The sequence below is a fragment of the Lutra lutra genome, chromosome 7 (assembly GCF_902655055.1).
Source record: "Lutra lutra chromosome 7, mLutLut1.2, whole genome shotgun sequence".
In the NCBI taxonomy this organism is placed as follows: Eukaryota; Metazoa; Chordata; class Mammalia; order Carnivora; family Mustelidae; genus Lutra; species Lutra lutra.
Genome location: NC_062284.1, coordinates 93,759,973 through 93,787,432, shown reverse-complemented (window position 1 = coordinate 93,787,432; position 27,460 = coordinate 93,759,973). Strand labels below are relative to the sequence as shown.

Here is a 27,460-nt window from a genome sequence, read left to right as displayed (position 1 = left end):
GCACCCCAATGGTAATTAGTTAATACAATGAATAATCTAGTTAGCTTCCAAATTTCCAGTTGTCTCCTAAATGTATGTGTCTGTGTGTGTGTGCATGCACCTGCATGCATACAGTTACAAGTTGTATTTGTTTGCTATGTCTTTCAAGTTTATCTTGATCTGTATGTTCATTCTCTTTTTCTTTTCATTTCTTTCAGTTTATTTATGGAAGCATCTGGGTTATTCCATAAACTTTCTCACAGTCAGGAGATTTTTGCTGATTGCATCCTTCTCTTACAGTTTAACATGCTTTTTCTGTTCTGTGTATTTGTGGTAAATTAATAGTTGGATCTAGACTGTTGACTGCATGTTTGATTTTGGTGTGTGTGGGGGACTGGAGAGTTCAGGAATATCAGGAATATCCATAGTCTTCTCTTAAAAGATCCTGATGTCTGGTTGTCTCTCTTTGTGATATTAGCAGCCCTTCATAATCAACACTTTTGACCAATACCTACACTTCTTCATTAAGATTGTGAAATGGTGACACTTTATCATTCTTTCTTTATTTATTAACTGGAGTACTTTTATCAAAAGAAACTTCCCCTCATGTATTTGGTACCCTAGTGGTACAGTTAGTATCGGAAAGACATGATAAATGTTTGATTCTTGGGGCGCCTGGGTGACTCAGTGGGTTAAGGCCTCTGCCTTCAGCTCAGGTCATGGTCCCAGGTCCTGGGATCGAGCCCCGCATCGGCTCTCTGCTCAGCGGGGAGCCTGCTTCCTCCCCTCTCTCTCTCTGCCTGCCTCTCTGCCTACTTGTGATCTCTCTCTCTCTCTGTCAAATAAATAAAATCTTAAAAAAAAAAAAAGACCTTTCCTTTCCTTCTCTTAAAAAAAAAAAATGTTTGATTCTTTCCCTTTATTTACTAGGTTTCAAATAATAAGTTGGTTCATTAGCACCCTTCAGTGGTACTGGATTAGGACTTAATTTAAGTTGTCATAATTGTATTATCATTATGGACTCATGGATTTATTTATTTATAGATTTTATTTATTTATTTGTCAGAGACAAAGAGCAAGCACAAGCAAGGGGAACGACAGGCAGGCAGAGGAAGATGCAGTCTCCTTGGTGAGCAATAAGCCCAAGGCAGGACTCAATCCCAGGACTCTGGGATCATGACCTGAGCCGAAAGCAGACGCTTAAAACTGAGCCACCCAGTCTCTGCCTACTTGTGATCTGTCAAAAAAAAAAAAAAAAAATCTTAAAAAAAAACTGAGCCACCCAGGCATCCCTGGACTCATGGAATTAAGCATATCTGATATGTCTTAATCAGTTGCAGTTATTGATATTCACTCTGTCCCATCTTTGACTAGTGATAGCCTATTCAGTTTGGCTCCTTTTTTTTTTAATAACCTTTGCTGTCACTAATAGCTTTCTTGCTGTCTAGTAGTAAAAATTCCAAATTTATCTTGATATTTTTGTTCCAGGCCTTGAATCAGCCATTTGTACAAGGAGTTCTGATCCCTTGAGTGGGAATGATATTTAGGGACTGCATCTGGGTGGTAGGAGTGCTCCTTGTTACTGGGTTGGTCATAGTTCCTAGCCCTGTTCAGTAAACGGAGTAGGAAATATAATTAACTTTTTCCTTAAAATAATGTATATATTTTTTACATTTGTATATCTCATATGTACTTTTTATATTATATACATAAAATATATACTAGTACATATAATTAATGTTGTTTCTGTATATAGATTTAATCCCTCTTATACTTTTTATTCAAAATCAGAGTACAAGGTTTATATTCAATATCTTAGTCTTACATCTTTCTCTTTTCTCCCCTACTGAGTATGACAGATCACAGTGACCCTACAGACAATGATATTAGAAATGCCATGTAATTATGCAAGCACACATAACAGTTTACAATGCACACATAACAATTTCAGAATATTAATAATACTTTCACCAATAATGTGATTCCTGAAAATAGCATAAGGTTTTTGTTTTGTTTGGGGGCATATCCTAGTAGTAACAGACCATCAACTTACTGTTTTGAGGTTATTCAGAATGGCATGGTTAGGCCATTAACTAGATAAACATAAGTAGATAGTCAAAGCTTTATAATGTAATCACCTTGATCTGTCTTTTCACTTATGCTTCTGGGTTTTGTATCATAATTAAGAAATTATTTCTAATCTTGGTTACAGAGGAAATCACCCTGTTGTTTTAATAAAACATGTTGTATTATTTTATTTTTTTACATTTATACCTCTGTTCCATTAGGAATTTATCCTGGTGTAGTTTTATGAAGAGATCTAATTTTATCTATTTTTATAAGGCTACTTAGTTATTCTAATATGTTTATTTAAAACCCCTGTTTTCCTCATTGATTTTGAGGTAGTGCCTTTATCATAAGCTAAATTTGTATATGCTAGGTGATATATTTCTCTATTCTGATTCTTCTCGATTGGTCCGTTTCTTCAAACCAAACATTCTATTTAATCCACAACAAATTTTACAACTTACAAAATTTAAATCAAGAATACGTAATTTTCCCAAAGTATATTGCTATTAATTACTTAAATATAGACTTGAACTCACATCTCTCTGGTACTAAAATTCATAATTTTCTCACTTTTCTTTCCTGTTTTCCATGATACTTTCTTTTCCTTCTGCACAAGGTTGTTACGGTGATGAAATTGTCAATGTAAACTGTCATAGGTGAGGTTTTAAAAATTAGAAGTTATTGCTTCTTTGAGTTACTTTTAGCCATTTAAAGGTAAATAGCTGAACCAAATATAGTCACAGTTGTAATTCATAATTTTGAGGGAGTTGTAGTATGATGTAGGATAATTTTTTAGCAGTTACACTTATGCTGACAATATCTGAACTGGTTCTCAAACATTAGCATGCGTATCAATTGCCTGGAGGACTTAAAACACATGTTGCTGCCCCTCCCTGTCTATGCAGTTTCTGATTTCTTAGATTTGTGGCTGGGCTCAAGGATTTGCGTCCCTTGTGGGTCCCAGGTGATGCAGATGCTGGTGGTACAAGGATCATATTTTGAGAACCATTGTTTTAAAGCTTCTAAAAAAAGTTGAAGTTTTGTGAATTTCTCTTAAGTCAGATTTCTTCAGAGATAAAAGGGGCAAATTAAAAATTTTAAAAATGATGTTATGACAAACCTCCAATGTAATTCATTTTAAGTTCCCTATGTTTACCTTGACATTTTGCAGTTTTTAGTTTGAGTTGTTTCAGTTAAGCATTCAAAGTATTATCTCTTAAACCTTATTCTCAATATTTCTTTTCCTTAAAATTTTATTTAAATTCAATTAATTACCATATAATCTGTTATTTGTTTCAGGGATAAAGGTCTGTGATTCATCAGCCATATTTATATAATACCCAGTGCTCATTGTAATACATACCCTCCACAATGTCTATCACCCAGTTTCCCCATCCCTTTACTCCCCCTCCCAAACCCTCAGTTTGTTTCCTATGATTAAGAGTCTCTTATGGTTTGTCTCCCTTTCTGGTTTGTCTTGTTTGATTTCTTCCTTTTCTCCCCTATGATCCTCGGCCTTGTTTCTTAAATTCCACATATCAGTGAGATCATATGATAATTATCTTTCTCTGATTGACTTATCTTGCTTAGCATAATACCCTCTAGTATCATCCATGTCTTGCAAATGGCGAGAGTTCATTTTTTGATGGCTGCATAATATTCCGTGTATAGATATATATGTGTGTGTGTGTGTGTGTGTGTGTGTGTGCGCGCGCGTGCTGTGTATCACATCTTCTTTATCCATTCATCTCCTAGGGGATATCTAGGCTCTTTCCATAGTTCAGCTGTTGTGGACATTGCTGCTATAAACATTCGGGTGCACATGTCCCTTTGGATCACTACATTTGTATCTTTAGGGTAAATACCCAGTAGTCTGATTGCTGGGTCCTAGGATAGCTCTACTTTCAACTTTGTGAGGAACCTCCATACTGTTTTCGAAAGTGGCTGCACCAGCTTGTATTCCTACCAACTGTAGGAGGATTCCCCTTTCTCTGCATCCTCACCATCTCTGTCATTTCCTGATTTGTTAATTTTAGCCATTCTGACTGGTATGAGGTGATATCTCATTGTGGTTTGGTTTGTATTTGCCTGATGCTGAGTGATTTTGAGCACTTTTTCATATATCTCTTGTCCATTTGAATGTCTTTGAAGAAATGTCTGTTCACGTCTTCTGCCCATTTCTTGATTGGATTATTCTTTGGTGTTGAATTTGATAAGTTCTTTGTCAAACAAGTTTGATTTTGGGATACTAGCCCTTTATCTGATATTTCATTTGCAAATATCTTCTCCTGTTCTGTCAGCTGTCTTTTGGTTTTGCCAACTGTTTCCTTTGCTGTGCAAAAGCTTTTTATCTTAACGCAGTCCTAATGGTTCATTTTTGCCTTTGTTTCCCTTACATTCTTCTTCTAGCAAGAAGTTCCTGTGGCTGAGGTCAAAACGGTTACTGCCTTCTCGTCAAGAATTTTGATGGTTTCCTGTCTCACATTGAGGTCTTTCATCCATTTCGAGTCTATTTTCGTGTCTAGTTTATAAACAATATTTGTTCTTCCAATCCTTGAGCATGAACGTTTTTCCATTTCGTTGTCTCTTCCTCTATCTCTTTTATGAGGACTCTATAGTTTTCTGAATACAGTTCCTTTGCCTCTTTGGCTAGGTTTATCCCTAAATATCTTACAGTTTTGGGTGCAGTTGTAAATGGGATTGACTCCTTAATTTCTCTTTCTTCTGTCTTTTTGTTAGTGTAGTTGGTGTATAGAAATGCAATTGATTTCTGTGCATTGATTTTGTATCCTGCCACTTTGCTGAATTCCTGTATGAGTTCTAACAATTTTGCGGTGGAGTCTTTTGGGTTTTCCATATAGAGTATCATGTCATCTGGAAAGAGTTAGAGTTTGACTTTTTCCTTGCTGATTTGGATGCCTTTTATTTATTTATTTTTTTTGTTGTCTGATTGCTGAGGCTAGGACTTCAAGTACTGTGTTGAACAGTGGTAAGAGTAGACATGCCTGCCATGTTCCTGACCTTAGGGGGAAAGCTCTCAGTTTTTCCCCATTGAGAATGATATTCCCTGTGGGTTTTTCATAGATGACTTTTATGATATTGAGGTATGTACCCTCTATCCCTACACTATAAGGAGTTTTAATCAAGAAGGGATGCTGTACCTTGTCAAATGCTTTTTCTGAGTCTATTGAGAAGATTATATGATTCTTGTCCTTTCTTTTATTTATGTAGTGTATCACACTGATCGATTTATAGATTTTGAACCAACCTTGGAGCCCAGGAATAAATCCTGCTTGGTCATGGTGAATAATCCTTTGAATGTATTGTTAGATCCTATTGGCTGGTATTTTGGTGAGAATGTTTGCATCCATGTTCATTAGGGATATTGGTCTGTGATTCTCCTTTTTGGTGGGGTCTTGGTCTGATTTGGGGATCAAGGTAATGCCTTATAGAAAGAGTTTGGGAGTTTGCTCTCTATCTTGAATTTTTGAAATATCTTCAGAAGAATAGGTATTAATTCTTTAAATGTTTGGTAGAATTCCCCTGGGAAGCCATCAGGCCCTGGGATCCTATTGTTGGGAGATTTTTTTTTGTTTGTTTAAAGATTATTTATTTATTTATTTATTTGACAGAGAGAGAGAGAGGGAACAGAAGCAGGGGGGAGTGGAAGAGGGAGAAGCAGGCTTCCTACTGAGCAGGGAGCCTGATGTGGAGCTCGATCCCAGGACCCTGGGATCATGACCTGAGCCAAAGACAGATGCTTAGAAACTGAGCCACCCAGGCACCCCTGTTGGGAGATTTTTGATTACTGCTTCGATTTCCTTGCTGGTTATGGTCTGTTTAGGTTTTCTGTTTCTTCCTGGTTCACTTTTGATGGTTTATATGTCTCTAGGAATGCATCCATTTCCTCCAGACTGCCTAATTTGTTGGCATATAGTTGCTCATAGTATGTTCTTATAATTGTTTATATTTCTTTGGTGTTAGTTTTGATTTCTCCTCTTTCATTCATGATTTTATTTATTTGGGTCCTTCCTCTTTTCTTTTTGATAAGTCTGACCAATCTTACTAATTTTTTCAAAGAACCAGCTCCCAGTTATGTTGATCTGTTTTATTGTTCTTCGGTTTCTATTTCATTGACTACTGCTCTAATCTTTATTATTTCTCTTCTCCTGTTGTGTTTTCTATGCTTCTATGCTGTTCTTTCTCCAGTTCCTTTAGGTATGGGATTAGGTTATGTATTTGAGACCTTTTTATTTCTTGAGAAAGATTTGTAGTGCTATATGCTCTCCTCTTAGGACCACTTTTGCTGCATCTCAAAGATTTTGAACAATTGTGTTTTCATTTTCATTTGTTTCCATGAATTTTTTAAATTCTTCTTTAACTTCCTAGTTGACCCATTCATTTTTTAATAGGATGCTCTTTATCCTCCATGTATTTGAGTTCTTTCCAATTTTGTTCTTGTGATTGAGTTCCACTTTCAAAGCACTATGGTCTGAAAACATGCAGGAAATGATCCCAGTCTTTTAGTACTGGTTGAGACCTGATTTGTGACCCAGGATGTGATCTATTCTGGGGAATGTTTCATGTGTACTCAAGAAGAATATGTATTCTCTTGCTTTGGGATAGAAGGTTCTGAATAGATCTGTGAAGACTATCTGGTCCAGTGTGTCATTTAAAGCCCTTATATCCTAGGGGCACCTGGGTGGCTCAGTGGGTTAAGCCTCTGCCTTTGCCTCAGGTCATGATCTCAGGGTCCTGGGATTGAGCCCCACATCGGGCTCTCTGTTCAGCAGGGAGTCTGCTTGCTCCTCTCTCTCTGCCTGCCTTCCTGCCTATTTGTGATCTCTCCCTCTGTCAGGTAAATAAATAAAATCTTTAAAAAAAGAAATAAAGCCCTTATATCCTAGTTGATCTTATGCTTAGATGATCTGTCCATTGCCAGGAGGGGAGTGTTAAAGTCCCCTACTAATATTGTATTGTTGTTGATGTGTTTCTTTGATTTTGTTATTAATTGGCTTATATAATTGGCTGCTTCCAAGTTAGGGGTATAAATATTTATAATTGTTAGATCTTCTTGTTGGATAGACACTTTAATTATGATATTGTGTCCTTCCTCATCTCTTATTACAGTGTTTGGTTTAAAATCTACTTTGACTGATTTAAGGCTTGCCATCCCAGCTTTCTTTTGAGGTCTGTTAGCATGATAAATGGCTTTCCACCCCCTCAGTTTAAATCTGGAGGTGTCTTTGGGTCAGAAATTATTCTCTTGCAGACAGCATATCGATGGGTCTTGTTTTTTTATCCAGTCTGATACCCTGTGTCTTTTGATAGGGGTGTTTGGCCAATTACATTCATAGTTAATTATTGAAACATGAATTTAGTGCCATTGTATTGCCTGTCAAGTGGCTGTTACTTTATATCATTTCTGTTTCTTTCTGGTCTTTGTTATTTTTGGGCTTTCTCTTTACTTAGAGGACCCTTTTTAGTGTTTCTTATAGGGCTGGTTTAGTGATCATAAATTCTTTTAGTTTCTGTTTGTAGTGGAAGTTTTTTGTCTCTCCTTTTTGAATGACATCCTACCTGGACAAAGTATTCTTGGCTGCATATTTTTTTCATTTAGCACCCTGAATGTAACATGCCAGTCCTTTCTGGCCTGCCACAGCTCCATGAATAGGTCTGCTGCCAATCTAATGTTTCTGCCCTTGTTGGTTACCAGTCTCTTGTCCCTAGATGCTTTTTGGATTTTTGCTTTGTCTTTGAGATTAGTAAGTTTCACTATTACATGTTGGGGTGTCGACCTATTTTTACTGATTTTGATTTTACTATGCCCCCTGGATATTGATTGTTTCCTTCTCCAGATTAGGGAAGTTCTACTTTCTGCCCTTTTCTCTCTTTTCCTCCTCTTCTGGGATCCCAGTTATTCTAATATTGTTCCATTTTATGATTTCACTTGTCTCAGATTTTCCTTTTGTGAACTGGTTCTTTTTCTCTCTCTTTTTCTCAGGTTCTTTATTCTCCATTGTTTGGTCTTCTGTATCACTGATTCTTTCTTCTGCTCATTTATCCTAGCAGTTAGAGCCTCCATTTTTTATTGCATCTCATTAACAGTCTTTTTGATTTCGACTTGGTTAAATTTTAGTTCTTTTATTTCTTCAGAAAGGGATTCTCTAGTGTCTTCTATGCTTTATTCAAGCCCCACCAGTATCTTTTTTTTTTTTTTTAAGATTTTATTTATATATTTGTCAGAGAATATAAGCAGGGGGAGTAGCAGGCAGAGGAAGAAGCAGGCTTCTTGCTGAGCAAGGAGCCCAATGTGGGACTTGATCCCAGGACTCTGGGTTCATGACCTGAGTGGAAAGCAGACCCTTAACGGACGGACTGAGCCACCCAGGCGTCACAGGCCCAGGTAGTATCTTTATAATCGTTATTCTGAACTCTAGTTCCAACATCTTTCTAATGTCCATATTTATAAGGTCCCTGGCAGTCAGTACTGCCTCTTGTTCACTTTTTTGAGGTGAGTTTTTCTGTCTTGTCATTCTGTGCAGGGAAGAATAGATGAACGAGAGAACAAAATACTAAAATGGCAACAACGACCCCAGAGAAATATACACTAAACAAATCAGAAGAGACCTGATATGGGTGGCAGGATGGTGGGGGAGGGAAGAAAAGGAAAAAAAAATACTATAATCAGACAGATGTGCAGAATAGAGCAATACACTGGCTTCTGTGTGTATTTTGGTATGTTTTATAGAAAACTAGGTCCCAAAATTGTAAAGGAAGAAAAACTTATGTATGTATAAAAATAAAATTAAATACAATGAAAGAGTAGAATGTAACTGTAAAATTGGAAATTAAAAGACAAGAAAAAACAAAAGAAAAAAAACAAGAAAAACAAAAAAGGAAAGGATCTAAACAGACAGGTGAATAGAACAGAGCCATCTGCTATGTCCTGAGTATATTTAGTCAGTTTTAGAGGAAACTGAATCTCAAAATTGTAAAGAAAGAAAAACTTCTATATACAAAAATAAAATTAAATACATTGAAAGGGTAGAATGTAACTGTCAAAATGAAAACTTTAAAAAGATTTTAAAAAGGAGTTGATAAAATAAGAAATTGGTTTTGAAAAGGGAAAGAAGAAATTTTAAAAAATAAAGAAAATTTTAAAAATTAAAGTAGAAAGACTAAAGAATCCTGAAAATAAAAGCCATGAGTTCTTTTTGCTGTATTCCCCTAGTGTTAGAGTTTTGCAGTTCTCATTGTTAAACTTGGTCTTCGCTGGATGTTCTTGCTGATCTTTTGGAGGAATGGCTTGTTGCTTTGATTCTCAAGTGTATTTGCCCGAGGCAGAATTGCACTGCCCTTGCCAGGGGGCCAGGCTAAGGAATTTCCTCTGGTTTGCTCTATGTGGCTTTTGTTCCCTGAAGGCTTTCCACACAGCTTTAGAGGACAAGAATGAAAATGGCTGCCTCCCAGTCTCCAGCTGGGGAGGTAAAAGCTCGGGCCGCACTCCTCTCTGAGTCCTCAGAGAAAAGCATTCAGTTACTTCTGTCTCCCTGGTCTCCAGCAGCACTCTGTGCTCACCCAGCCCGTGACTGAATGTTTTTATCTCAGGCACATGACCCCGTTTGGAGTCTCCAAACCATTTAGGCGTCTGTGGCACGCTCCCACAGCACTCCTCCCCGGGGGAAGAAGGGAGCGTCTCCCTGGTTCTGCTGCTTATTGGGCCCCTGCTTAGAGAGCAGTCCCCTCTGTGCTGAAGATCACAGTCCATTGCGACCCCAAGGTGAGAGTCCACTCCTGGTCTCACTGATTGTAGCCGGCTTCCCCCTCTGATGCCTGGGAACCTGCCACAGTCAGGCACCCCTGCTTCCTGTGACCCCGAGGATCCTGCGACCACACTGCCCCAGCTAGGATTTCGTCCCTGCCTAGCCGCCTGAGCCACCTCCCTCACCAACACAGACTTATAAACATTTTGTTTTTGTGCTCTGCTGCTTTATCATTTCCTGGTAGCCGGCTGATGGAGGCTCCCTCCCCTTGCAGTCTTTCTTCCCATATATTGCCTCAGATTCACTTCTCAGCACGTTCTACCTTGTAGAAGATGGTCACTTTTCTATTTGTAGAGTTACACCTATTCTTTTCTTCAATCTCCGGTTGAGTTTGCAGATACTCAGAATGATTTGATAGCTGTTTAGCTGAATTCCTGGGACCAGACGAAATTTAGGTTTCCTATTCCTCTGCATTTTGGACTCCTTCCCTATTCTCAATATTTCTTTTCTTTTTCTTTTTCTTTCTTTTTTTTTTTTGAAAATTTTATTTATTTATTTGACAGAGATCACAAGTAGGCAGAGAGGCAGGTAGAGAAAGAGGGGGAAGCAGGCTCCCTACTGAATGGAGAGCCTGATGCGGGGCTCGATCCCAGGACCCTGAAATCATGACCTGCTCTGAAGGCAGAGGCTTAACCCACTGAGCCACCCAGGTGCCCCTCTCAATATTTCTTAAAGGGAGTGAACAGTGTGTCATTTGTATTCTGTCCAGTGATGTAAAGAAGTATGTATGGACATTCTTTTACAAATTCATCTTTACTAGTACCCTTTCTTTGAGTGGTTTTTAAAACTTCGATCATTTTTATTATTTTGGGGGGATACTAAGAAAGTATAAAGGATAAAGAAGAAATACTATAGATGGTATAAGTGTAGGAAGGCAGCTTCACTATGACCTTCATTATAACCTTGTATAGGGCCACCTAGGCAAATCTTGGATCCTGAGACCACAGCTCATCCGAGCGTTGAAGCACTTTGTGATTCTTCTGAAACACAGGGAGTGGGGAAGCTTTTAAGGAGTGGCTACAAGGCCATCTCCCACTTGACCCCGTATAACCCCCAAGATTCTGACATGGGACAGAATCTCAATTCCCTGATTATGATGAGGGGTGGGGCTTTCAAGCCCCGCCCTCACCCCAAAAAGTAGAGCTGCAAAATACAAAACTGCTTAGCTGCAATATAGTTTGGGTTCTTCACAACTTGTGTTGCCTTCATCTAGCCCTTTTTGTTTTGGTATTGTCCTTTTTGGTGTGTGGGACAAGGATTCGGGAAACTTAGTCTTTGGTTTACTCTTCTTTTCATTGTCTATAACTAGTAAACTATCAAAATATAAAGGTGGCTTGCCGTATCTTTTCTGGTCAAACTAGCCAGGCTTTGATTATGTTAGTTCACTTGTAAGTAAGCTTCATTTCTTTTTTAGTAACCATGAAAGGAAGTCACATGTGGTAGCTGGCAAAAAAACAAGCCTTTTTGAGGATGATGATATAATAGTAAACAGCCTCTAACAGCTATTGAGTTATGTGTACTGTTTTGTCTGTGTTTTACAGATGAGAAAACTGAGACTTTTTTTTTAAGATTTTATTTATTTATTTGACAGAGAGAGAAATCAAAAGTAGGCAGAGAGGCAGGCAGAGAGAAGGGGAAGCAGGCTCCCTGCTGAGCAGAGAGCCCGATGTGGTGCTCAATCCCAGGACCCTGAGATCATGATCTGAGCCAAAGACAGAGGCTTAACCCACTCAGCCCCCCAGGCACTCCATGAGAAAACTGAGTCTTTAAGATCAAGTACTTTCCCAAGGTCACATAGCTAGTATAAATAGTAAAGACAATGTTGTAACCCTAGGACCCTGATTCCTAAGCCCAGTCTCTTAAAATCATACTGTCCTGCATATATGGATATTTGAGATTTACACACATAAACACACATAGGTGTGTATGTTTTGTGTGTACATTTATGTGTGTGTATTTTTACAAATCAGTATTGTATTGTGCCTTTATATCATATGTTAATGGTAATTTATCAGACTTGAATAAACAAAACTTAGTTTAATATAAGGATCTGTCACTATATGATTCATATTTATGTAAAACAAATCAATAACTCATTAACTTGATTTAAAAATCAACGAATCTGCATTAGTTTGGGGGGCTTAGGATGTCAGTGGTACAGGATGGATTTTTTTTTTTTTCCTAAGATTTTATTTATTTATTTGACAGACAGAGATCACAAATAGGCAGGGAAGCAGGCAGAGAGAAAGGGGGAAGCAGGCTCCATGCTGAGCAGAGAGCCTGATGCGGGGCTCGATCCCATAACCCTGAGACATGACCCGAGCCGAAGGCAGAGGCTTTAACCCACTGATCCACCCAAGTGCCCCCAGGGTGGATTTCTTACCTGGTAGTGAGAGATGGTGCAACACAGAAAGCAGAATACCTCTTAAGTAGACACTTTAGAAATTCACTAGTAATATAATAACTTATTGATAAATGCTATTCTAAGCACTTTATTTGTATAAACTTATTTAGTCCTCAAAGCAGCCCTACATTATTATTATATTATTATTATTATTATTATTGAATAACTTTTAGGTTTTTCACATAATAACCCTCTCAGATTTCCTTCTCTTCATACTCAACATCCTCAGTTCCGTTACCCATAAGACATGATTTGGAATTTCCCCTCTTCATCATGTTATACTTTGTTCTGCTCCCTTTTAAGAATCTGTACTCCAGATGTGGTGTGACATTTGCAAAACAAAGTGAGAATATCTCCTCTAGTTCTGCATATTATAGTTTTATTATTGCAACTTAAGCCTACTTAAGCTTAGTATACTAAAATAATAGTGCAATTAAAATCTCTGAGCCCTTTAAACACATCCTACAGTTGAGTCTTTTCTCTCTTAAGCTATTCTTATGTAGTTGTTTTGAAATCCACTTTGGAATCTTAATATTTATCCCTCTTAAATTTCTTCTTGTTAAATATCAGGTCTTTTGGATGCTTCATTTGTTAACCAATGATTTTGCTGTCTTTGGAAGCTTCATGTCATCTGTAGAGGTGAAGGCATGCCCAAGTATCTTCATTTTAGCCTTATAGCTTACTCTAGAAGCCTTCCTCCAGGTAGACCTCATTCCGTTAAGTAGTATGCACTAGTGTTGCTGATTTAGCTAACTGAACTACCTTATATTTTTAAATTTTACTTAAAGTCAAGAAAATCATGAGAGTCATTGTAAAATTATTTACAGACATCAGGTGTATTTTCTTGATCTCCGACTCTGCTAAATACATCAAATAAAGAAACAAGATTAGTCTGTAACACATGTCTTATTATTAACTCCATCTATCCTAGTCCTAGAGGTCACTATATCCTCTTCTAGGTATTCACATATCAAAGTTATTTTAAAATGTTATCTGAAATTAACATTAACCTTACCAAAAATGTTTGTAGAATTTACGATATTATTTTTGAAAACAGTCTCCAGTCTTGCGGTCCTGGCAGTGATTTAGGGATTTCATTTACAGATTATTTTATGTATCTTGGAACATTATTACTTAGTCTACGAGAGATGTGATCTTATAAAGTAGCTTAGGTGTCTTTTTAAACTTATTCTTTAAAGACTATCTTTTAAAAGCAGTTTTAGATTCACAGCAGAATTGAGAGGAATGTACAGAGATTTCCCATATATACCCTGCCCCAGCATATGCATACTATCCCCCATTATCAACATCCCCCCCAAAGTGGACGTTTGTTACCTACCTACATTGACACATCATTATCACCCAAAGTCCATAATTTACCTTAGGGCTCACTCTTGGTGTTGTACGTTCATGGATTTGGACAAATGTATAATGGTACATATCTATCATTATAGTATCACACAGAGTAATTTCACTGCCCTAAAAAATCCTATGTGCTTCACCTATTCATCCCTCCCTTCTTTCTAACCTCTAGCAGTCATTGATCTTTTTATCATCTCCATAGTTTTGCCCTTTCCAGAATGTCATATAATTGGAATTATGCAGTATGGGGCCCTTTCAGATTGGCTTCTTTCACTTGGCAAGATGCATTTAGGTTTTCTTTTGTTTTTGCTTTTTTTTTTTTCATGGCTTGATAGGAAGCATTTCTTTGGGCACTGAATAATATCCCATTGTTTGATGTACCACAATTTATCCATTCACAAACTGAAGGACATCCTGGTTGTTTCCAAGTGTTAGCACTTATGAATAAAGCTGCCGTTAGCATACATGTACAGTTTTCGTGTGGACATAAGTTTTCAGTTCATTTGAATAAACAACAAAGAGGGCAGTGGCTGGATTGTATGGTAAGAGTATGTTTAGTTTTATAAGAAGCCGTCGAAGTGTCCATTGCAAAGAACAAAATTTCATTCTTTTTGATGGCTGAGTACTGTTCCATTATATATATATACCACATCTTCTGTATCCATTGAATAAGAGTTCTTTATCAGATGTGTCTTTTGAAAATATTTCCTCCCAAGGCATGTTTTGTCCTCTTGTTCTCTTGACATTGTCTTTCTCAGAGCAGAAGTTTTTTGTTTTAATGACATTTTTTGGGGGGGAGCCATTATTCAGCCTACCACAATTCCTGTTCCTTCCTTTTCTTCTTTTTTTCCTCTCATCTCTTTTCTTCTATTTTTTATTCTTTTTCATCTTCATATGTATGAAGTGACAAAAAGATTGGTTGGCTAAAATCTGAAGTTATGTTGAAGAGTTGAATAGATAATGTCTAGATGAGTAAGTGAGTCTAACTGCTCTCAATTATAGAGCATCAGATTGTGTTCACATGAATTTTTTGTTTGTTGTTGAATTTGTTGATAGTAATACTTTTGTTAAATTCAGCACCCTTTATTAAAGTAATTACTAAGTCTTTGGGTAAAGTGTGTGAGTTAATATGAAATTTCTTTCCAAGTAAAGCATCTTTTGGCAGGCATTGATGTTATTATTGAGAAAATAGCCAAAGAATTTTTAGCATTCTTTCAAAACTCATTTTCCTTTAGGCAAAATTTTTTTCACATTTCCATTTTGTTTCAGTGTTAACTCAGACTTGAATTTAATGAAGGGAAACAGAAGAGTTGGTAGAGTTCCAGTCCAAAAGTCCATTGTCAGGAGACATTTGTGGTTTGGGGCATATCACTTTTGTGGCCATTGGGCCTTTGGCCCTTTGTTTCCTTGTATCTATAATATAGGAATTGAATTATATGATTGTTAATTATGTGATTGCTAAAAGTCTCGGTCTAGTATTTAGTGTAAAGTATTTAAAAACCAACAAACAGGCCAATAAACAACAAATTTCATTTATTTTGTACTATTTGAAAAGGGAGTCATACAGGCAAGATTATTTTGAAGTAACTGTGCTTTTTCTTTTTCTGCAGATGGACCACACATCCCCGACCTACATGCTTGCTAACTTAACCCACTTGCATTCTGAACAACTTCTGCAGGGCTTGAATCTTCTTCGTCAACATCACGAACTCTGTGACATCATTCTTCGTGTTGGTGATGTTAAAATCCATGCTCACAAAGTGGTACTTGCCAGCATCAGTCCATATTTCAAAGCTATGTTCACTGGAAACCTTTCTGAAAAAGAGAACAGTGAGGTTGAGTTTCAGTGCATTGATGAAACTGCTCTCCAGGCCATTGTGGAGTATGCCTATACAGGAACTGTTTTTATTTCACAGGACACAGTTGAATCTCTCCTTCCAGCAGCAAACCTACTCCAGATAAAACTTGTCCTGAAGGAATGTTGTGCATTTCTTGAAAGCCAGCTTGATCCTGGTAATTGTATCGGAATTTCTCGTTTTGCAGAGACATACGGTTGTCATGACCTTTATTTGGCAGCTACTAAATACATATGCCAGAATTTTGAAGCTGTTTGCCAGACTGAAGAGTTTTTTGAACTTACACATGCTGATTTGGATGAAATTGTTTCCAATGACTGTTTGAATGTAGCTACCGAAGAGACTGTTTTTTATGCACTTGAGTCTTGGATCAAGTACGATGTACAAGAACGTCAGAAATACTTAGCACAGCTACTTAATAGTGTGAGATTACCATTGCTGAGTGTTAAGTTTCTCACTAGACTTTATGAAGCAAATCATCTTATTCGTGATGATCGTACTTGTAAACATCTTTTGAATGAAGCCCTAAAGTACCACTTTATGCCTGAACATAGACTCTCTCATCAGACTGTCCTGATGACACGACCTCGCTGTGCTCCCAAAGTACTTTGTGCCGTAGGAGGAAAATCTGGACTATTTGCCTGTTTGGATAGGTAAATAGAAGGCTTTCTTAAAGGAGTGGTGCTAAAAGATTTTATACTTTTTAAGTGTGCTAATTTTCTCTATTCCTTAAATAATTTGATTTTACTATTTACTTTCTTTATTTACTTTTTTGTTTGTTTCTTTCTTTTACTCTTCCTAAAACGCTTACCTGGTTGTTTTAATCACATTGTCATTCATTCCTTTCAACACTCTCAGTTATTAACAACCTTCCCCCAGTTCCCCCATGCACAAACTATGAATTTTTGTTACTTCTCTACCATTTTATGTCTTTTTTTCTTTTAATTTGTGAAACTGTTTACATTATTATTTGACCAGCTCAGTAGAGATTTATTATTGCTAACTATAAACAGAAGATACCAAAAAGGAGAGCTTGGAATCTTTGATGAGGGCAGACTGGGGACAGAAGTGGTTTGAATGAATACCATCAAGTAGAAGAATCACCAAAGAAATAAGAAAAAGTAGGATACTGAATACAAATCATGGACATACATATTTATTTTCTTCAATATAAACATTTTTTTAATGACAATAGTAAAGAGTTCTCTCTTTTCTAATAATCTGCAGTAGGAGTTATCAGACTTTTTCTGTATAGAGCCAGATAGTAAATATTTTAGACTTTGTGGCCATATGGTTCTCTTATGACTACTCAGCTCTACCCTTGTAGTGTGATAGCAGCCATAGACAATATGTAAAAAAATGAGATGACTGGATTCCAACAAAACTTTATTTACAAAAGTCCCTAGTGGACTGAATTTGGTTCTTAGCCATAGTTTGCCAGTCCCTGATTTGCAGCATTAATACAGGTAACTTTTATATGTTGAAAAGATAGCTGGATGTTACCTTTGCTTTACCCTTGAATGGGAATGCTTCATGAAAACTTCCATGTTTGATAAGTTTATTTAATACTGTGATTTCTTTCTGGCAATTTTCAAAAATTTAGTAGATTGCTTTTACCCCCTCAAATGGTAGAAAGGTACTGATGTTCTAGCAGTGTCAACTGATATATCTGTATCTTTTAGAAAGTCTCAGATACATTTTAATTGTCTAAATTAAACTAATTACATAGTCTAAACCTGGTATCATTGAGACCAGTCTATAGGTAGAATATTAGTTATGGTAACTACAAAAATTGATTATTAATTCTTATTTTTAAGGGCACTAATTATTGGCATAAAGTAAAGCATATTAGTAAAATGTCATGAGAAAAATTCCAAATGTGAATTTACATGGTAAAAATTCTTGACCAGTTGCCTCTTGGTCTTAAGTATTAAAAATAACATACATAGAGTGCCTGGGTGGCTCAGTGGGTTAAGCTGCTGCCTTCTGCTCAGGTCATGATCTCAGGGTCCTGGGATCGAGTCCCACATCGGGCTCTCTGCTCAGCAGGGAGCCTGCTTCCCTTCCTCTCTCTCTGCCTGCCTCTCTGCCTACTTGTGATCTCTCTCTGTCAAATAAATAAATAAAATCTTAAAAAAAAAATAACATACATAAATTATTAAAAAGTTATAAGAACTGTTCATAGGTTGAGATCCAGTAATCTTTCATCTAACATCTGTTATAAGGAAAAAAAAAAAAAAACTTTTTTTAAGAAGACTCCACACCCAGCGTGGAACCCAGTTCTGGACTTGAACTCATGACCTTGAGATCAAGACTGTACTGAGATCAAAAGTCAGATGCTTAACTGACTGAACCACCCACTCCAGGAAAAAAAAATTTTTAAATGTCATTTGCCGTTTATTATATTTATAACAAATGGCCACAAAGCCATTTATTGCAGTATTATTTATAACTATGGAAAAATTGGAATCAATCTAAGAAATTATTCAATTTGACTCTATAAAAAATATTTAACACCTGTGCATCAGACACACTATGCTGGATAATGGGTCTTTAACAAATTTATAACTTAGTTAAGGAGACAGATATTTAAATAGATAATTATAATATGTGGTATTAATGCAGTGATAAAGATAATACCATGGAAGTATTAAGGAAAGGCATTTATCCCATTTGGGAGATTTAAGGAAGATATTGTTAACGCCCAAGCTGAGTGTTGAAGGCTAAGCAAGACCCAAGCAAAAGGTCACAGGAAGTGCACAAAGACACAATGGAATGATACAGTATAGGATGTGCAGAAGATTAAAAGCTGCTTGGTATTCCAGAGTATAAAGTTCAAAGATCAAGGGCTCCTGTTTGGCTCAGTTGGTGGAGCATGCGACTCTTGATCTCAGGGTTGTAAGTTTGAGCCCCACGTTGGGTATAGAGATTATATAAAATAAAATCTTAAGGGAAGAAAAGGAAAAAGCAAGTTAAAAATAAAATAAGATTCAAAGATCTAAACAGTAAGGGGTAGGCTGTTATCAGTATGGGCCAAGTTAAAGAAGGTATCCCGTGCCATGATGAAGAGGATTTTTTTTTTAAGATTTTTTTATTTATTTATTTGACAGACAGAGATCACAAGTAGGCAGAGAGGCAGGCAGAGGGAGAGAGAGGAGAAAGCAGGCTCCCCGCTGAGCAGAGCGCCCGATGCGGCGCTCGATCCCAGGACTCTGGGATCATGACCTGAGCCGAAGGCAGAGGCTTTAACCCACTGAGCCACCCAGGCGCCCCGAATAGGATTTTTTTTATGTGGGTCCAAAAACAATTTTAAGGAGGATAGTGAAATGATCACATTCATATATTAGATCATCCTTGGCTGCCTTATGGAGAAAGATTGAGGAGCCAGAATTAGTATCTGAGTCATTAGGAAAGAGACTATTATAAAAGTATAGGCCAGAGATTATGAGGTTCAAAGTGGAAGTAGCAAAGATAGAGAAGGGGGTATTAATTTAAGAAATGTTTTAAGAGAGCAAATGGACAGGAATTAGTGAATGGACATGGGGGGATGGTGAGAGGGAAGAATCAAAAATGAGTTAGATTTCTTGGTTAGATACTGGATGAATCTTATATACCGTGAGAGAGAATATAGGAGGAGGAGCCATTTTAAAGGGGGAAAGTAGCGTGTTCTGTTTTGGACATACTGAGTTTGAAATGCCTATTAAATATCCGAGTGAAGGATGACTCACTAGCCAGAAATGATTGCAAAAGCTCAACGAATAGATCAAAGCTGGATATTTGGAACTTATTGGCATGTAATATCATTTGGAGGTATAAATTTAAAACCATGAAGTCTTCTGGACTTCTTGACTGGTTTAAATGTCCCTTCTTTCTACCCACTGAGAACATATAGAAAGGAAAAAAAAGATTGGTTCATAAATGAACCTCTGGGGAACATTAATGTTCAAGAAGGCTGTAAGAACAATCTTAGAAGTAGGAGAATCAAGAGAGAATAGTGTCCTGAAAGCCAAGCAATTTAAATGTGTCAAGAAGGAAGAAGTGTGATTAACAATGTAAAATGGCTAAGGAATGTTCCAGAAAGATAAAGATAGAAGAGTGGCTCTTGAATTTGGCTATATGGAGATCACTAATGACTTTTGGTGAAGTAATTTCAGCAGAATTTGAGGAATGCTGTGGATATATTATAGCAGATTGAGATGGGTATAAAAAATAAGGAAATAAACTGTGAAGACGTCTAAGATCTTGGCTGAGATGAGGAGAGAGGTAAGGCAAAATGATAGTTTTTGTTTATTTTGTTCTTGAAGAGAGAGAGACAGGAGTATGTTTATTATCAGATGCTGGTAAAGAAGAATAAGGTAAAGGTACAAGATAGAGGAATGGTCATTGATACAGCAAGATTTTAGAGGAAATTGTAAGGGGTTGGTATTAAAAGTAGAGATAGAATCATTTTTTTGTTTGTTTGTTTTTAAAGATTTTATTTACTTATTTGTCAGAGAGTAAGAATGCACAAGCACGGGGAACAGCAGGCAGAAGGAGAAGTAGGCTTCCTGCTGAGCAAGGAGCTAGAAGTGGAACTTGATCCCAAGACTCTGGGATCATGATCTGAGCCAAAGGCAGAATGCTTAACCAATGGAGCCACCCAGGTGCCCCAAAGGTGGAAGGTTTTACATATGAGGAAGAGGGACTCTTTATGTCCCAAAACCAGAATATGAGGATAGGTTTGCTGGCGTGGGGAGGGGTGGGAGAAGGAGTTCAAGATAGATACTATCCAATAGCCTCACTTTTCCCTTTAGAAAAGGAAGGAGGTATGCAAAAGAGGGAAGTGGGGATTGGGGAGGTGGCTTAAGGAATTTCAGGAAGCTCTGAATATTGTTTCTGTTTACACATAGGGAGTCATAAGGAGGGCAGTACATTCGAAGTGATTTTGAATAATTATGCAAATACACTTAATGTTAAATGGACTTTGAGCCACACCACACATGACACCACTCATCTCAGTGCTCTGAGTCACAGGTCAGATTCCAAGAAAAATAATTATCCATTTGCCTTCAAAAACCATAAGAACTAGAACCTTTATATCTTGTACCTTGGTTTACCTAAATCACCTCTGAAAATCCATTATCATAGCTGAACTCTTATCATTGAGAGGTTTTTTTTTTTCTCATACCAATCAGTTCTCCATTTCTCCAACACTAAATGCATGTCCAGTAATCTGACAGTATCCAGAGTTAGCTCAGACCCCACTGCTTAAGGGCTTAGTCCCAGAAGACTATCCCCACTTAAGATGCTGTCCACAAATGGGGTGCTCACGTTACCTGCATTTCTGTCTAGAAGAGTGAAAGTTCAGGGGTTCCCACAATAGCCCCTGCTCAAGTTTGCTAGAATGACTCATAGGACTCAGGAAAGTGCTTTACCTACCAGTCTGTTACAAAGGATACAACTGAGGAACAATCAAATGGAAGAGATACATTGAGCAGGGTGTGGGGAGGAAAGGGACAGAGCTTCCATGCCCTCTCTGGTATGCCACCCACTCCTAGCATCTCAGTGTGTTACCAGCCTAGAAGCTCTCTAAACCCCATTGTTTAGGGAGGGAGTTTTACGGCGATTTCATTGTGAGGGTATGATTGATTAAATCATTGGCCATTGGTGATTGAGCTCAACCTCAGACTGTTAATCACATTATTACCACCTCTGGTTTCTGTCCCCCATGCTGAAGCTATCTAGGTGGCCACTTGTAGTCGCTTCAGTAGCATAAACTGAAGTGTAATTGAAAAGAGATCATTATAAATAACAAAAGCTATTCCTATCACTCAGGAAATTTCCAAGAAGTTTAGGAGCTCTGTGCTAGGAACCTGGGATATAACCCAAATGTATTGTTTTTTTATTACACTGTTATTGTATGGTCCTATATATCATCTAATTTAACTTAATCGCCCAGTCCTTTTCTTTTTGTCTCCTCAAATCTGTCTGCCATATCTTATAGAATTTATATTCAATCATTAAAAAAAATCCCCTTTATTTTTAACTAGTTGGTCTAATGAAATATGACTGATGTTTAAAGATACTGTTTTTGCCAAATCCCTCTCAGACCTGTTTTGTTTCCCCATACCTCATGTATCATAGGTCCTAAAGGTTGGTAAGTGTTTTCTTTGTTCCTCATATCTATTTCCTAGATTTTTTTTAATCTCCCCTTTCTCCAAAATCTCAATTCATTCCAAGCATTTGCCATCAGGCTGTATCATTTGATACACCTTCATGTTGCCAACATCTGCAACCCCTTTAGTAACTTTATTCACTGAAGACTTTTATAACTGGCTACTGTCTTTCTCATCATTCTGTATAAAGAGTTATTCTTTCTGATTTCAACATCCCCATAGTATGATCCACAGTTATACAACAACTTTGCCTCTCTTCTTGATCTCACTGCTAACAGTCCTTTTTGCCTTACCTCAGGAACTATTCTCATGATTTATTCTCATGATCATACTACAATTTTGCCATTACCAGTGACTTCAAACTTCAGAAATCTTGGTTACATACATTCCGTTCTCTGACTACCATGTTCTTTCTTGTGAGCTTATTTATTTCAGTACATCTGCAGTCATTCTTTGTTCCCTTCAAGATTTTTAATCCTTTGGTCCTATATTCAGAAAACTTAACTGCTCACTGATTACTACATGTCCTCACTTTCACTCCTTACTCAGCTTAGATTCCAGGAACATCATTGTTATCATTCCATTGAATATACTCATGGCTCCCTTGCCCTTCTTCAATCATACTCTTCTAGTTAGAATCCGTTCTCCACTTATGCCATGGCTGCACCTGAGCAGCAATATGTGGCTAGAGAAACGCACATACCCATCTTAAGTGATCTCATTTAGGACACCTAGCACTGTTGGCAACCCCTTTCATTTCCCTAAGTAATTTACTCTCTACTTCCTTGAAGTACTGTTGTATACCTTTTCTCTCCATAAGGACATCCAACCCCGTCCAACCCTCACCTTTCAGCTCTCAGCTAATGACTATCTCTTACTCTCTCAGAAGATAGAAGCAAACCGAGGAGTACTATCATGTCTTCTGATCTCCAAATCCACCAACTTATTTGTATCTGAGACCAGTCCCTCCATTTCTCTAATTACTAGCTTCCATTTCCTCTCCTCTGCACAAGGGCTCTGCTCTTGAATTTATCGCATATCTGTCTTACATCACCTTCCCCCACTGTACTACATCATTGCCATTAGCATGCAAACATGTTCTGGTTTAGGCTCCCAAATTAAACCAATCTTCCCTGGAGGCTGTGGTCTTTCTCTGCTTATCCTTATATCTGTCTCATCTGTTTTAATCCTTAAAGTCCTTGGAACAGTCAATATCCACTGTTTTCCCTCATCTCCTATTCTTTCTTGAACCACTCCAGTCAAGATTTGTCCCTACCACCTCACTCAAACTGCTTTCATGAAGGTCAAATAATTCCCTGATGTATCATTTTCATCAGAACAAATTCACGTTTTAAAACAAGCAGTATAACAAAACTGTATATAGGCACTCAGTAACTACTGAATGAATGAATGTTCTTTAATCATACTGGATAAAGAATATATATTTTATGTTATTGCACAACTGAGTTTGGAGACATTGAAATGAAGTACGAATACTTTCAAGAAACCATATATAGTTTGCATGCAAGGCATAAAGAAAAAAATCCAATTACTTATCAACCAGCTTAAAAAGTAAACAATACCTTTAAATTCCCTTGTGTCCCTCCTTGATGCATCTCCTTTCCTCCCCTAGAAGTGACCACTATTCTGAATTTTCTGCATGTTATTTCTTTGCTTTTCATTGTAATTTTGCCTCATATTTATGTGCCCCAATATAGCATTAGGTTTTACATTTTTTATATAAATACAGTAATGCTACATATATTCTTCAGGGATGTGTTTTCTTACTGAACAATAAATACATTTGTGAATTTTATCTGTGAGATTGCATGAAGCAATAGTTCATTTAGTTTCATTGGTATATGGTATTGTAGTGTATGGGTATAATATAATACTTTCTTTTTACAATGAATATGTTAATTATAAAAATTAATTAAAGTGTTACATACATACAGAAGAATGCACAAATCCCAAGTGTACAAGTCAGTGAATTATCACAAAGTGAATATTAACAAACCAGTTCAAGAAGTAGTACATGACCAACACCCAGAAACCACTCTGGAGTTCCCTCCCTACCAAAGGTAACCACTATCCTCATTTCTAATCCAGAGATTAGAAATGTCTTTGGACTTGGTATAAATAAACTATACAGAATGTATTCTTTTGATTTGGGCCTCTTTCCCTTGGCATTATAGGTGTAAGATTCATTTCTGTTAAAGGAAAAAGATTCATTCCTGTTACATGTAGCTGTAATTTATTTTCATTGCTGTATTCTCTGATATGCCACATTTTATTTATTTATTTTATAGTTGATGAACCTTGGAACTCTTTCCAGTTTTTGACTGTTACAAATAACGCTGCTGTGAACATCATGCATAAATACGTGTGCTTTTCCTTTGGATACATATCTAGGAATGGAATTGCTCAGTTTAGGGTGATATACCACATCTTATTTATCCATTCTCCTTTTGATGGGTGATTGTGCTGTGCTGCTATAAACATTTCTGTATGTATGTCCTGGTGCAAAACTGACTTTAACGGGCATTCAGTAGTGTAGATACACATGAACGAAATTGCCGAATCAGAACATTTGTGTACCTTCAGTTTTACCAGATTATGTAAAATTGTTTTCCAGCGTAGTTTGTACCAGTTTACGCTCCCACCAATAGAGTATGCGTTTCTTGCTCACATTCTTGCCAATAGCTGTTACCATCTGACTTTAAATTTTTGCCAGTCTAGAAAGTATGTTATGGCTTGTTGTGGTTTTAATTGGCATGTCACTGATTACTAAGGAGATTAAACATTTTTGTTTGGGGCCATTTTGATTTTTAAATTTTAATTTTTTCTGCTTATTCTTCAGTGTGGAGATGTACTTTCCTCAGAATGACTCTTGGATTGGTTTGGCACCCCTAAACATTCCTCGCTATGAATTTGGAATATGTGTTTTAGACCAAAAAGTGTATGTTATAGGTGGTATTGAAACTAACGTGCGTCCTGGCATCACTATCAGAAAACATGAAAATTCAGTAGAATGCTGGAATCCTGATACAAATACCTGGACTTCTCTTGAGAGAATGAATGAAAGCCGAAGTACCCTTGGAGTAGTAGTACTTGCAGGAGAACTTTATGCTTTAGGTGGTTATGATGGACAATCTTATTTACAATCTGTAGAGAAATATATTCCTAAAATAAGAAAATGGCAACCTGTGGCACCAATGACTACAACAAGAAGCTGTTTTGCTGCAGCCGTGTTGGATGGAATGATATATGCCATTGGTGGGTATGGTCCTGCCCACATGAACAGGTATTTAACTTAATGAAGTTGTATATGCTTGTAGATTTTTAAAGTCTCATTAACAATAATTCTTACACAACTGGTATGTGTGAATGAACTTCCCTTCTTAGTTTTTAAAGTAATATTGTTAGGCATTTGAAATTTAATCTGCTCTATGTGTGTAATTGTAATTGTTTTATATGAGGATTTATTACATAGCTAAAAATAAGATTCCTCTTAACAAAATTTTAAATTCATTCATTTAATATAATTGGTTTAGATTTTAAAATTCAGAGATCTGATTATAAAATGAAGTTAGACAACTTTAGATTTTGGGTGGCGAACTTATATAAATTTGGGTGTGTGTGTGTTTATAAATGGTCTGTCACTGCATTGCTTAGTAGACTAAAAAGTGAAAAATGTAATTCCTATATGCTTATATATTATGCATCATAAACATAAAGCCTTATTTAAATATTCCTTTTTGGATTCTTATTCTATAATCATGCGTGTATCATTGTGTACCTGAGTTCTGCTGGAGTCTGAATTTGAGGTTTCTGCATTTTGTAGCATTTTCTGAATAAAGGAGAAAAATATATGAGAAAAATAAAAGCATAAAGTGATTTGCTTATATGGAAGATTAATCATAATTCTGAGCCTTTGTTGAAATTGCTGTTCCAAAGATTTTCTCTAATAGTAACTAAAGTGATGTGTCTTTTATTGATTGTGAACATTTAATGGAAGAGTATATTGTGATTTGTTCAGTGAGAAGGCAAGAGCACAATAGCATTTCATCTATAAATTTTTATTTCTCTATAAGCTAACGTATTCCTCCTTTTTATTGCTCCTTAGTTGAAGGAAAAGTATTTAGGGCAGAGCCATGCGTTTTTATTCTTTGAAAATGCGCTGGCAGAAATTTATAAGATAAAAATTGAGTATTTCTTTTGGGAGATAATGCTCTTGAAGTTTAAGTTCTTGCTAAAGTTTATCAACTCTTCTGGTCCAGTAATTTGGCTCTAATGGCTTTTATCCCAGTGTCCTTTCAGAAATATTTATAGTTTTGTCTATATTCTGGTCTAGTTTACAGTCTAGTCTCTGCTCTGAACTCCAGAATTATGCTACTGACTCTCAACTACTTCAGGCTTTTTTGAGAAGTTAGGTTAGGACCAGAACAAGCTCAGCAAGCCTGCCTTTGTGCCCACTCATGTCAAAATAGAGATATAAAGGCCCTCTGGGATTTTCTAGGGAAGCTTTTTTGGAAATTCTCATCTGCTTTGGATATCCATAATGCAGCTTGGAAATGACAGGTGTTCTCTGGAATGCAGACTTGACTTAAACCCCTGAATTCTCCTAAATCACTCTGAGATTATTATGATTGGCCAGTTTGTGTTACGTAATCTGCAGTGTTTGCTTTACAGTAAACCAACACAACTTCTATAAGATAAAAAATTTCCTTTCCTTTACTTTTTTTCATCTTCCCTTTTCCTTAGCTATGTAGAAGATCCTTACAGTCCTTGGAAAACATTTATATTTAATTTGTGATTTTCAGAGTTCTTTCAGAACATGCATACTCATTTGACTTCATTTTTATATGAATCCTTTCAGGTTAAGTTATCCCCATTTTTTCAGGTGAGCAGAAGGGGCTTATCTAGGATTACACATACCCATAGTGTTAGGGCTAGGGTTCATTCAACTCTAAGTATACAGCATTAGTACTTGAACCCAGGTTTCTTGATTTCAGAAGCGTTATGCCCTTAATATACCCTGCTGCTTGTATGATATAACAGAATAGCATATGAGTATTATTGCTTGCAGTTTACTAAGGTAAGCTTTTATCTTGAGGCTTTACCAGCAAAATGTAAACATCTGGAACAAACTACTCTTGTTTTATATCTGTCTGTTGGAACTTCTAAAACTATGGTAGGTTTTAGTTTTGCTTTGGTAGGAAGAAATGGCACAAGGAATATGCAAATTAATTCTTTCTTTTGTGAATATTTGCAGTGTGGAGCGTTATGACCCAAGTAAGGACTCCTGGGAGATGGTTGCATCTATGGCAGATAAAAGGATTCACTTTGGTGTGGGTGTCATGCTAGGCTTTATTTTTGTGGTGGGTGGACATAATGGTGTCTCACATTTGTCAAGCATTGAAAGATATGACCCTCATCAGAATCAGTGGACTGTATGTAGACCAATGAAAGAACCCAGAACAGGTAATAATAACTAAATAATATCTAAACATAGAGGATGATATTTCTTATAGTGATATTCTTGGAATAGTAGTACCATGGAATATAATAGTAAGAGTATTACTTGTCCAGCAAAACAAAACAAAACAAAAAACTTTATTGTGCTACACTTGAGAGACAGCTGATTTGACAAAACTACACAGATTTCTATACTGTGATTTTAATATGCCAGTGTGCATATTATCATTTTCTTAAAGTTGGGAGAACACATTTTTAGAAATGGTGGGAATAGAATGTATCTTACAGAAGCTCTTCTGTCCATATAGCAAATGTCATCTTTTTATATGT

At 36.8% G+C, this 27,460-nt stretch overlaps 1 protein-coding gene across 3 annotated transcripts in view; it reads left to right on the top strand.

Annotated features, from left to right (window-relative positions):
• KLHL28 (kelch like family member 28) overlaps positions 1-27,460 on the top strand; it is a 39,865-nt gene that overhangs the window by 7,024 nt on the left and 5,381 nt on the right. For all 3 annotated transcript variants that reach the window (XM_047735649.1, XM_047735650.1, XM_047735648.1), the window contains exons 2-4: positions 15,252-16,150; positions 24,513-24,956; positions 26,928-27,136. In XM_047735649.1, coding sequence (XP_047591605.1) covers positions 15,252-16,150; positions 24,513-24,956; positions 26,928-27,136 — 1,552 coding nt within the window. The remainder of the gene's footprint in view (positions 1-15,251; positions 16,151-24,512; positions 24,957-26,927; positions 27,137-27,460) is intronic.